The sequence below is a fragment of the Mauremys reevesii genome, linkage group 1, assembly GCF_016161935.1.
Source record: "Mauremys reevesii isolate NIE-2019 linkage group 1, ASM1616193v1, whole genome shotgun sequence".
Classification (NCBI taxonomy): Eukaryota; Metazoa; Chordata; order Testudines; family Geoemydidae; genus Mauremys; species Mauremys reevesii.
In genome coordinates this window covers 273,611,544-273,624,293 of record NC_052623.1, presented here as the reverse complement: position 1 = coordinate 273,624,293, position 12,750 = coordinate 273,611,544, and the positions used below count along the sequence as shown (strand labels likewise).

Genomic DNA, 12,750 nt, shown 5'->3' with positions numbered 1-12,750 from the left:
AAGAAAAAAAAAAAGATATGTTGTTTGCCCATCAAAAATTACCTGTCCCCTCAATGGGAGTAGAATGTTGTAAGACAACCCAGAGTTAAATGGTCTGCCCATCGGATTAGCTCTCTTATATTCACCATTCTCTTATTAACTCAATATTAGATATATTTGTGTGTTGTCAAAACAGGTCTTTCCTTCATAAAACAACAAATCTCTGATTCTTGCAAACTTAGGGACAAAGCCTAGAAACACACAAAGTAGGAAAACTCATGAGTTAAGTTACTGGTATATGTGTTAGAGAGCCAAGGTGGGTGAGGAAATATCTTTTATCGGACCAACTTCTGGTGGTGAGAGAGACAAGCTTTCAAGCTCATGCAGCTAACCAGCTTGAAAAGAGACAGCTCGAAACCTTGTGTCTCTCACCACCAGAAGTTGGTCCGATAAAAGATATTACCTCATTCACCCTGGCTTTCTGGGACCAACATGGCTATAACAACACTGCATGCAATGACGTATGTGTTTGTAGGACTAGAATAATGAGTTAGTTACCTGTTTGCTCAAGCCACTGTGGTCAGGCCAGAGTGACTGGTCCTGTAGGTGCTTCCTATCTATATTATGGTTTTGAATGTGGACCTTCATATTTTGTCTCTATTACTATTACACTGCAAGCTGTTGTCCCAATACATGAGAATCAATCTGCTCAGCCTTCTGGCTGGTCAACCACATGGAATGAGAGATTCAACTAAAATATCTGCAGATTCCTTTATCTCTGTTAATCAAGAAAAAGTATTTGCTTCTGCAGAGTGGGATTTTGTTGGTGACGATGAAGAGAATAAATGTTGGCGATATTTTTTAATTAGACCAAATTGCTTCATGCAGCTTCTTCACATTTCATAGGGAGATAGTTTCAGGTTTCTAAATGTTTTTGGCTGCATAGCAAGATCCATGAAGTAATAAAATTAGCTTCCAATTAATTCTTTGCAGTTGAGTCTGGGATAGAGAGCTGAGAACTGTAACACCTGAAGTACACAAAAGGAGATATAAACAATAAAAAAACCATTGTCATTCAAACATGAGGCACTAGAAGAAATTAACAAGGTAAATCCAAATGGAGCTGGTTTTGTATCATCCAGTAGAAACAATCTCCTTTTACATTTTATTTTCAATTAACATTTTAAAATGCATACTCAGTTTTTAACAATATCACTCAGTTTTGAAGATCAGAGGCGCATAAAATGTGTCATTTTCAGTGTTCATGTGAAGCACAGATAAGGGCACCTCACAGGCACAAAAGAGGTTACATGAAATTTTTTGATGTGATTAATTGTATTATTCTCCTACAAGGAATGTGTTTGAAAGGTACAGAGAACATAAAAGAGGGAGGACTGTGCAGTTTTTAAGTCAATTAAGGAGTTGATCGGTGTATGCAATGAAGTGGGTTTTGTGGCTCTAATCCTGTAAATAAAAGCAAGTGTGTAATTTTATTCAGGTGAGTAGCCCCATATAATTCAATGGCAATACTCACATAAGTAAAGTTACACAGGAGTTTAAGAGTTTATGGGGCGTATGATATAAGATATTATCATAGAGTCATATCAACCCTTCATTATCCACACATACACTTAGATAACTGAGGCCAAACAGTTTTTTATTTAGAGAGGGATCAGTGGCTAAGTATAGGTACTGTGACATGATCTGTATCCCACACACACACACAGGCCAAGATTTTCAACCTAAAATCAGGCTCTTCAATTAGTGACAAAGCACCTTAATGGCCTGCTCTTCAAAAGGGCTGAGCAATCAAAAGCTCCTACTGCCCTCTCAGATCCTTTGATCAAGTCAGGAAATTCCAAGTTGCAATTTAAAAAGTCATGATTTTTTAAATGTTGCAAAGAATGGGAAAACAGAATCTAGATACTTTTGCTTGTGAAGGAAGGTGCTATTCAATTGGAGTAATCTCACTGAAATCAATGGGATTACTCATGGGATAATGTTCTGTTTAGTTTGCACAAGGGCATCAAAATCTGACCTCTAGGAAGTCTATGGGAGGCAAAGCCTGTGGACTTCATAACTCTCAGCCTTTAGTCACAAGCTCACTTGATGTTGGGACAGTGCTTATACATTTTGTGAACTCCTGTCTTCTACAGTGTGTTGATCCAATCTGGAGTGTGATCACATCAGGTTTATTATTACCCATTACACATTCTAGAATTCATCAGCTGTGGGTTCACATCACTATAGCACACCTGTTGCCTCAAGCCCGAGAGGACAGTGCTTACACTGCATGCAATTCATATGGAAGAATCCCAAAATAAACCCTAGAATTTAGAAACAAGATGAACCCAACCCCTCCATTCTCCGCATGGTTAGATAAGAATAACCATGTGCATAGAGAGGTTCCTTTTGTTGTGCAGAACCTTTTAAAGGTAGCACCTGCTCTTTAACAGTTAATAGTCATTCCTATCTATTGTTTTACTGTCTTAAAAGCAAAACCTCAACTTTACAAATATATCTTTGTCTACCTATTTCTTTTTGGTCCATCTCCCCTTCAAGAATTATGCTCCAATGTCTTACTCTAGCCAACTGTTACTTTATTTCTAGCTTTTCCTCTCTTCTGCAACAATAAACTACCCACCTCTTCATTTTCCTAAACCAGCCAACTGTTCTGACAGTAAAGGGCCTGATCAACTTTCACTGAAGTCCAAAGCTCTTATTTAACTTCAGTGGAAGAAAGATCAGGACCTTAAACTTCCCTTCTCCCTGAAAAACTTTCATCTCAAGAGGATCACCTTAACCTAAAACATCTTGACTGGCCAGAGTCCGACTTCCATCTGAACAGCTTCTCCTCTGGCTTTCAGGATGAAGCTGTTCCTTGGGCATTCATGCAGAGAGACGTTATAAGAATGTTGCTCTTAGTTTGAGTTAGCTGAAATTATAGACACACCTGTGTAAGTGTAGTATGTGTGTCCGTCCACATGTCTGATACTTTCCGCCATCTGTTGGCAGGACTATTGACAGCTAAAGTGTTGGTTTGATATGTACCAGTTAAAGAAATTACAGTGTTCACAGAACTTGTTACGCCCTTACACACATGAATGCCAATATTTGCAAAAGTGTCTACATAAAATTAGACACCCAAATCCAAATTTCAAGACAGCTGAGCCAAGAACCTCATGCTCACTTCAGTGGGAGCTGTTGTGTGCACAGCTCTTCTGAAAGTCAGACACCTAAGTCAGAGGTACCAACTGCAGAGACTCTTTACCCCTCTGTATACATTTAGGCCAATACAGATTTCATTGTCATGTCCAATTTTGACCCCTTCACAGGCTAGTTTCAGAGAAAACATATTATAAACTCTTAATAGACACACAGAAATAGTCACAAGATTATATCGTACATTATCCAGTGATTAATGGCAACAGGTCAGTAGTTTACACTGAAGAGCTCCATCTCCTAGTCAGGAAGCTGTACAAATAATCTTGGCTCTTCCTCTCGAGCAGGTTTCTGAATCAGATTGTTGGCATGATGTTCCCTTGTGCACTACTAGGAAATGGAGATGATGCTATCTTCACTGCACAGCGCCTCAGCAGCAGCAATCTAACCCCTTTGTACTCTTTCAGAATGGAACAGATAAAGCATCAGTGTAGCATGGAATTAAGCTATTGTAACACCCCATCAGAATGGAAAAGCCACATGTTCTAAAGACTTTGGTCAACAATAGGCATCTCTCAGGTTTCAGAGGAGCATAACAGGCTGCCAGTGAATGCAAGCAACACCCACCCGTTAGCAAGTGCTGATTTTGCAAACTCCTTGGTGCAGCTGGCTCATTTCCCCACCTGAGAATAAGGGAGTCTAGGCAACAGGAAGAGCACTAGTACCTGAAAGAGTCAGATCCTAAAGCCAGGGGATCCTACAAGGAGATAAGCCTGGCAGAAGGCTTTGTTGGGGAGGGTTCACGTTGTATTATTTTTTAATTATATTTTTGTTAATAACTGAGACCCCTTCTTTTTTGACTCTGTGAGCCTGCGGTTTTGTTTGGAACAGGGCAAGGACTCCACCTACATACAACAAGCTGGAGAAGACATCAGCCTCACCATACACCTTTGCAAGCCAGTGGCTCACTCCTTCACAAACCAGACTTCGTTGCGTCGCCAGTACGGTTTCATGGGGGGGTCGTAGCCATTACACAAGTAGAAGTCCTTGCGGTAGGCTGCCTCGCTCCCCAGGGCAGAGCGCAGCTTGGCGGCGTAATTCACATAATCCTCTTCCTTGGCATAACCACCAAACTGCCTGCAAAGGAGCCAAACATGGAGACACTGAGTGAGACAACCCTGAAATGTGGTGACAAAAGGGGAAAGAGGGAACAAGATGCTAAAAATACATAGTGATGTAGATCCGTGCTGTGGCTTTTTCCTGAGCTATCCTGTCTGAATCTAGTGCAGGCAAAAAGTGTTGGCTTGAGAGGTCCAGAGACTAGACAGCTTTAGTCATCCACAGATATATGAAGCATGGGCATCACCTGTATTAGCCCCCCATGTCCTGCCCTACATCTCAACCCCAAGCTGAAGGGACAGCTTCTTGTAGTGAAGGGATAGGTATCTCCAAGCCCATTCAATTCTTGGCCTTTGCGCTGAGCCTGCCAACACAGATGTTAATTGTGGAGTGAACACTTGCCTGCTGGAACCTGAACTATGAGAGGAAGCCAAACTCTAGCTAGTTCAAGTAAGAGAGGGATAAAAAACAACAAAGGGCTGCTACTGATTCCTGCAGGAACAGCCAACAGCATGCTGCTCATCTTTGTTGACAATGCAGCCTGGCCCCATGGAGGCAACCAAACCCAAAAGCTGGATTGTGGCAGCATTCAGACACACCGCAGGAGCCTGCAGACTGCAAAGAAAGGCCAGGCCAGATAGAAACATCTCACCAAGGGGGAGTGGATTTGAATCCAGCATAAGTGTGTGTAGCAACCAAACAAAATACCAAATGGCTGTTCAATCCTGAATGACAATTGATAGTTTGATTCTAGTTTCTAGAGGACACATGTCCACATTACCATGTGGCACTAACTGACCCCAAGTTAGACAGTTGGTGGGCTGTGACCACTATTTATCTATCTGTTCCTAACTCTCTCATTGTTACTGGCATACCCTCTTACGGTCTATGGCCAACGTCTGTATCATCAATAATTTCAACAGGAATCTGCCGAGGGACCTCCAGACTGATATGAGAGACAGAGGAGTGTTCTGCTCATTGAAAACTAACAACCACAAAGGAAACGTTAGAGAAGAAAACCCTAATGTATTTATTTTTACATCATATTTACTCCTTTGTGCCTATTTCCAGCCCCTTCCTCCCTAAAAGAGATGTCCAGCCTGAAATGCCATCCATAAGTGGCAGCCTGATCACAGCAGCTGAACAAACCAGTGGTTTTCCTTGGCACAACAGTGACACCCCAGTGGCCAGTTAGGCCAACAGAATGTTATTTCCTAGGGAGTTCACAACCCAGTTTCTTAGCTGAAAGTGGCAGTTGGAAATTATTTACATTTTCTCTCTTCAGTTTGCAGGAGCTGCCTTACAGGAAGTGACGAGGAACATAAGAAAGGCCGTACCGGGTCAGACCAAAGGTCCATCTAGCCCAGTATCCTGTCTACCAACAGTGGCTAATGCCAGGTGCCCCAGAGGGAGTGAACCTAACAGGCAATGATCAAGTGATCTCTCTCCTGCCATCCATCTCCATCCTCTGACGAACAGAGGCTAGGGACACCATTCTTACCCATCCTAGCTAATAGCCATTTATGGACTTAGCCACCATGAATTTATCCAGTTCCCTTTTAAACACTGTTATAGTCCTAGCCTTCACAACCTCCTCAGGTAAGGAGTTCCACAAGTTGACTGTGCGCTGCGTGAAGAAGAACTTCCTTTTATTTGTTTTAAACCTGCTGCCTATTAATTTCATTTGGTGACCCCTAGTTCTTGTATTATGGGAATAAGTAAATAACTTTTCCTTATCCACTTTCTCAACATCACTCATGATTTTATATACCTCTATCATATCCCCCCTTAGTCTTCTCTTTTCCAAGCTGAAGAGTCCTAGCCTCTTTAATCTTTCCTCGTATGGGTCCCTCTCCAAACCCCTAATCATTTTAGTTGCCCTTTTCTGAACCTTTTCTAGTGCTAGAATATCTTTTTTGAGATGAGGAGGCCACATCTGTACACAGTATTCGAGAGGTGGGTGTACCATGGATTTATATAAGGGCAATAATATATTCTCAGTCTTATTCTCTATCCCCTTTTTAATGATTCCTAACATCCTGTTTGCTTTTTTGACCGCCTCTGCACACTGCGTGGACATCTTCAGAGAACTATCCACGATGACTCCAAGATCTTTTTCCTGACTTGTAGCTAAATTAGCCCCCATCATATTGTATGTATAGTTGGGGTTATTTTTTCCAATGTGCATTACTTTACATTTATCCACATTAAATTTCATTTGCCATTTTGTTGCCCAATCACTTAGTTTTGCGAGATCTTTTTGAAGTTCTTCACAATCTGCTTTGGTCTTAACTATCTTGAGTAGTTTAGTATCATCTGCAAACTTTGCCACCTCACTGTTTACCCCTTTCTCCAGATCATTTATGAATAAATTGAATAGGATTGGTCCTAGGACTGACTCTTGGGGAACATCACTAGTTACCCCTCTCCATTCAGAGAATTTACCATTAATTCCTACCCTTTGTTCCCTGTCCTTTAACCAGTTCTCAATCCATGAAAGGACCTTCCCTTTTATCCCATGACAGCTTAGTTTACGTAAGAGCCTTTGGTGAGGGACCTTGTCAAAGGCTTTCTGGAAATCTGAGTACACTATGTCCACTGGATCCCCCTTGTCCACATGTTTGTTGACCCCTTCAAAGAACTCTAATAGATTAGTAAGACACGATTTCCCTTTATAGAAACCATGCTGACTATTGCTCAACAGTTTGTTTTTCTATGTGTCTGACAATTTTATTCTTAACCAGTGACCCATCTAGCCCAGTATCCGGTTTCCAACAGTGTCAGTACCACAGCTTCAGGTGGGGTGTACAGAACAGGGCAATTTGGGAGAAATCCATCCCCTGGCTTCCTTTCCTGGCTTTTGGCAGTCAGAAGTATAGGGTTGCCCTGAGCATGGGGCTCATAGACTCAGACTTTAAGGTAAGAAGGGACCATCGTAATCTCTAGTCTTGCATCCCTGACCTTCTTGGCTAATAGGTTAATCAGTGGCTATCCTCCAACTACTGATCTAATTATTTTTTTGAACCCAGTTACTCTTTTGGCCATTACGACATCCCCTGGCAATAAGTTCCACATGTTAATTGTGCATCACGTGAAAAAGTACTTCCTCTTGTTTGTATTAAGCCTGCTGCTGCCCATTAAGTTCATCTGGTGGCTTCTGGTTTTTGTATTGTGGGCAAGGGCAAATAACTTTGCCATTCACTTTTTCCACACCATTTATGATTTTATGGCCCTCTATCATGTCTCTCCCTAATCATCTCTTTGCTAAGCTGAACAGCCCCAATCTTTTTAGTCTCTCCTTGTATGGAAACTATTCCATACCCTTGATCATCTTTATTGCCTTCTCTACATCTTTTCCAGCACCACAATATCCTTTTTGAGATGGGGCAACCAGAACTGCACACAGTATTCAAGGTGTGGGCTCACCATTTATATATATATATATATATATATATATATATATATATATATGCTGGGGAAGGGATATATATATATATATATATATATATATATATATATATCCCTTTTCTAATAGTTCCTAACATTGTTAGCCTTTTTGACTGATGATGCACATTGAACTAAAATTTTCACTATCCATGATGACTCCAAAATCTCTTTCTTGACTAGTAACAGCTAATTTAGACCCCATCATTATATGTGTGTAGTTGGAATTCTTTTTTCTAATGTACATTACTTTGCACTCAGCTATGTTGCATTTCACCTGCCATACTGTTGCTCTGTCACTTAGTTCTGTGAAATCCCTTTGTACCTTTTCACAGTCAACTTTGGACTTAACTATCTTGATTAATTTCGTATCACCTCCAAACTTTGCCACTTGACTGTTCACTCCCTTTGTTGTCAGTCTCATCCCCCCTTCAATGGTGTGAAAAAGAAACTTGCACTGCTAGTGTCCATGTTACATACAGAGACCACTCTCATCTCCAGGATTGCAAGCTGCCATCTTTCACAGACACTACATTTGCTTTGAAAGTTAAAAGAATTCCGTTTGTTTTGTGCTGAAACATGAACAACATTAAGGGGGAAGCATTTTTGTTCAGTGTAGTAGGCTCCCTGAATCTTCCACTATTGCACACACATCTATAACCAATGATGAGTCAGCTGGCAAACATAACTGTATTCTTTAGAGCACCCTGTTCTTTAGGGCATCCAAAGCGCAACACTTTCCAGCTGCCTGGGAATACTGAGATCTGCCCCTTACGTGGAATAAATGGTCATTCCTTCTCGCTCTTCAATCTGAATGCTCTCATCACCAGGACGAGGAGGGTTGTCCTGATATTGGCTCGGAATCCGGAGTGAGACCTTCACTTTCTGCTGTAAGGAGCCGTCCTCATCAGGAAAGGCAGTGATGGAAACTGGCGCAGTCATGCCCATCCCAACCCCTAAGACAGATACAGACAGAGGTATTACAAGCGGAGTCCAGGCCCTTGAGAAACTAAGCATTAGAGGCCAGATTTTCAGAGGTGCTGAACATTCACAACTCAGAGTGAAATCAATGGGAGCTGCCAGGGCTCAACACCTCTGAAAATCAAACCCTAACACACAGGAGTTTCAATAAAGAGACAGACCAATGACCGATCTGGGCCAGGATCCTGTGTCCTTCAGTAGCCAGTGCCAGATGCTTTATGGATAGTTTAATCCGTGTAGGCCCTGCAGCATGAGGCCTCAGCTGGGGCAGAACAAAACACTCCCTGCGGGAGCCAATGACTCAGAACTCTGAGCTGTTCTAGCTCCGGCCAGGGCTGTGTGTGATCCCACCCCAACATGGTAAGCTATTAATTTGTTGTTCTCGGAAGGTATATCCAGCAAGTTATGACTACAACTCGCACTGGAGATGATTGTTTTTCCTTCTCTCCAGGCTGTCACTGGTTGTGAAACCTCAATCACTCAAAGAGAGGTAGCACCAATGACCTAGCTGTCATAGAGCGCTTTTCCTCAGGAGATCTCCAAAGTCAGGGTCATTATCCTCATTTTACAGACAGGGACGCTGGGGCACAGAGAGGTGAAGTGATTTACCCAAGGTCATGCAGCAGGCCAATGGCCAAGTTAGGGATAGAAACCAGCTCTCCTGAGTCCCAGTCCAGTGCTCTGTCCTGGAAGCGCTCTCTCCCCTATTCATACACTTAGGTGCAGTACGTCTCATCTCAGTGCTATGGATTATGGCTAGAGGTACCTTCCCTCATCACCACATTTACTGACTAACCGTGCTGCTGCAATTGCTGTTCTTTCCAGAACTGCAACCTTCTCCCTCTTCCATTCATTCCCCCTCTTCCTGCCACGTGCTACTGTATACCTGCCTTCCTCAGACATCTGGGAAAGATGCAAAAGCATTTGTAGGTGACTTATAATTACTCTGTGACCCTCCCCCCACACCCTTGTTGTGCGATATTATTGAAGCACCTTGCTTAGTAAGATGAGAATTGGAAATTAATGTAAGTTTATTATTTACTACACTTTATTATTAATTAGACTAGCCTGTGCAATTACACTAGCTAAGATAAAAGCTACAAAGGTAATCTCTGCCATCACCACATAAAAGGGTGGCCCCCCTGCACATACAGGGAGTTAAGACGCAAAAACCACACACCATATGCATACATGTTGGGAGCTCCCCTAAGAAGCCACTTAGACTGTCCTTTAGAAAATACAACTACAAATCCTTCTCAGAGTCAGACAAGATGAAACTAGCAGTTGAACAAAGGAGGTCTGCAAAGTTTCTGACCCTTATCATTGGTTCCTCCCACATATTTCAGAAGCTTGAGCACCGCTTCCTTGGAGGCCTCATCAAATTGTTTCCCAGCTACCTCCACTGTAGCAAATTTCCCACCTTCGCATGTCCTTTCTTCATAGGTTACCTCTTCCTGGAAAAAGAACACGGGCAGATAACACATCCACCTGAGAGATGCAACGCTTCTCATGACAAGGAAATTGCCTCCCTGGGGAAAATTAGATCCTAGGAACATACACTTCCCCCCACCCCTCTCCACATAACCCTCCCACGTAAAGACCAGTTTCAATGTTAGGTGGAGAGACTGACCATGGAGTTGTCAGTCTCTCTCCTGAGTCTGATGTCATCATGTCTTTGCAGCAGAGCAGGTCTCAATATGGGGTTAACCACTGTTTGTGGTACCAATGATGACGGGGGCAGGGGGGGAAAATGGAGATAAAACAGGACAACTGTAACCTAGACTTGAAAAGCCTGAGCGAAATAAACGCTCTAGGTCACCTTGCTCCCCTTGGAGCAGCCCTGCAGGTGAAGGCTCCCCTATCTACCCTGCATCCCTGGGAAGCACCATCATCACAGAAAAATGCTGATCAAACCAGTTACACACAGCAGCAAACCCTAGCACAGGAGTAGGCAACCTATGGCACATGTGCCGAAGGCGGCACGTGATTTGCTTTTACAGATCCAGACTAACACGGCTACCCCTCTGATACTTGATTTTCAGTGGCACTCACACTGCCTGGGTCCTGGCCACCAGTCCGGGGGGGGCTCTGCATTTTAATTTAATTTTAAATGAAGCTTCTTAAACATTTTTAAAACCTTATTTACTTTGCATACAACAATAGTTTAGCTATATATTATAGACTTAGAGAAAGAGACCTTCTAAAAACGTTAAAATGTATTACTGGCACGCAAAACCTTAAATTAGAGTGAATAAATGAAGACTCATCACACTGCTTCTGAAAGGTTGCCGACCCCTGCACTAGCAGATCACAGCTGAGTTCTTTTGCAACAAGGAGGAAAGACCTGAGCAGACCAGTTACTTTCACGTTACTATCCACTGAGGACTCAACGCCCTGTTGATTCTCTGGGGTGCACAAGATAGTAAGGGAGGAGTGGTAGAACTCGATAGGCACAGTATGTGTATGCATGAGCGCACGCGTGTTTTGGGGGTGGGGAGAACAGGTAAAACCAAACCACTCTCTCTGCATGGATAGAATTCACAGCAATGGATAGCAACCAGAAAGAGGGACACAATGCAAGGCCATAGTTTCTCGGCGTTTGCTGCATTAGCTCAATCCTCTGAAGCCCTCTGTTTGAGAAGAGTGGCTGTGTGCACCCCGTGCGGAGATAAGGCAGGCAGACAAGCCACCGCGCCCAAAACACTGGATGCAGGCGCTGTCTGCAACTTGGCCAGTTGTGCAATGGCAGTGACATACTTCCTTTAAAAAGGAAGGAGAAATAAGTCACCGCCTGGAAGTCTGGGCAGGGTGATTGGTGCACCCGAGGAGAAAGGCCCCATATTGACACCAACAAGCGGGAGTTCTGGAGGCTCAGGCGTGGGTTACAGGAAAGGATCCCGGCTCATTGCACACAGCTTCCTTGTGTGTGTGTGTCAGCCCCCGGGAACGGGATGATTAGGGGAAGGAGAGGCACACGCTTCCCTTCTAGACGGTTTACACGGGGACTGCAGAGGCGCCTAGGGGGAGCATCCCCGTGTAACACCCCAACTCAATCACCCTGCCCCCAAACTCCGGGGCAGATCTCTAGGAGGGGGAGGGGGGTATTTCCTCCCTGCCTCGCTGCCCTCCAGCTCCCGGGCAGCCCACTCCTACCTTCTCCCTTCTGCTCAGCACCTGGCAGGGCCACCCCTCCACCGACCCGAACAGGGAGTTCCTGATCACCCCAAACATGCTGCCGCCGCTGTGCCCTCCGCGCCGCGGCTGCAGCTGCTCCGCCTCCCCGGGAGGCCCCGCCCCGGCAGCAGCCACTCGCTGGTGTGGGTGGGGACCGGGGAGGCTGGTGGGCGGGGGGCAGCTGACGAGTCACAGCAGAGGGGCGGTGCCCTTTCAGGGGCGGGTTGTCGCCCCCAGCTCCCACCCTTGGGCTTCCGCGGGGGCGACTCTCAGAGGGGAGCGGGCTGGTCACGGGCACGTGCACACGTGTGCAGAGATGCTTGACCCACGTGCCTTGGATTTTGGGCACACCCTTTGGCACCGAAAAGGACATAGCCGGACATTTAGGCACGTGCATGCGGCTTCTGAGCCTAGGGTCTCTGTCTCCTGCACTTTCAGCCAGTGTATGCCCGCCACCCGGAGGCACAACATCATCCTTCTCCCAACACCACCTCGGTGGCCTAGTCTGGTGGCTAACTTGTAGGACAGGCAATCAGAAGAGCTATTGCTAGCTCTGCCACAGACTTTCCAATGTGGCCTCGGGCAAGTCACTTAAGCCCAGATCCTCCAAGGTGGAAGCCATCAACTCTCTGTACCACCTTCCCCCGTATCAGTAGGACTGGGCTATGGGGTAATATCTGCTCCACAGTTATTTCTGTTTGTGTTTTGAGATCCTCAGGGGCTAGATGTGTGTAAAGGAGTGGTTTGTACAGGGATGTAAATAGTTTAGCTATAGATTTTATTAATAAATTATAGGGAGGATTATAATGAGCACAATCAGAGTTTGGAACTGGGAAAACCTGATGCCTCTGAGGGTGACGCAATGGAACAAATTGAGAAACTCTGGCATAA

General features: G+C 44.4%; 1 protein-coding gene across 3 annotated transcripts; it reads right to left on the bottom strand.

The window, feature by feature from the left end:
- Positions 1–398: 398 nt before the first annotated feature.
- Positions 399–12,073, bottom strand: HEBP1 (heme binding protein 1). Of its 3 annotated transcripts, none has more exons than XM_039504506.1 (4): positions 10,001–10,184; positions 8,480–8,660; positions 4,083–4,278; positions 399–1,007 (listed from the first exon to the last, which is right to left on the bottom strand). In XM_039504506.1, exons 1-3 carry the CDS (start codon positions 10,167–10,169, stop codon positions 4,107–4,109), a joined length of 522 nt encoding a protein of 173 aa, XP_039360440.1. In that variant the 5' UTR covers positions 10,170–10,184; the 3' UTR covers positions 399–1,007; positions 4,083–4,106. The 3 variants fall into 3 exon arrangements, with proteins under 3 accessions (XP_039360440.1, XP_039360457.1, XP_039360451.1); XM_039504523.1 differs by lacking the exon at positions 399–1,007 and adding an exon at positions 11,839–12,073 and having other exon boundaries at positions 1,102–4,278; positions 10,106–10,139; XM_039504517.1 differs by lacking the exon at positions 399–1,007 and adding an exon at positions 11,839–12,062 and having other exon boundaries at positions 1,102–4,278; positions 10,001–10,139.
- Positions 12,074–12,750: the final 677 nt, after the last annotated feature.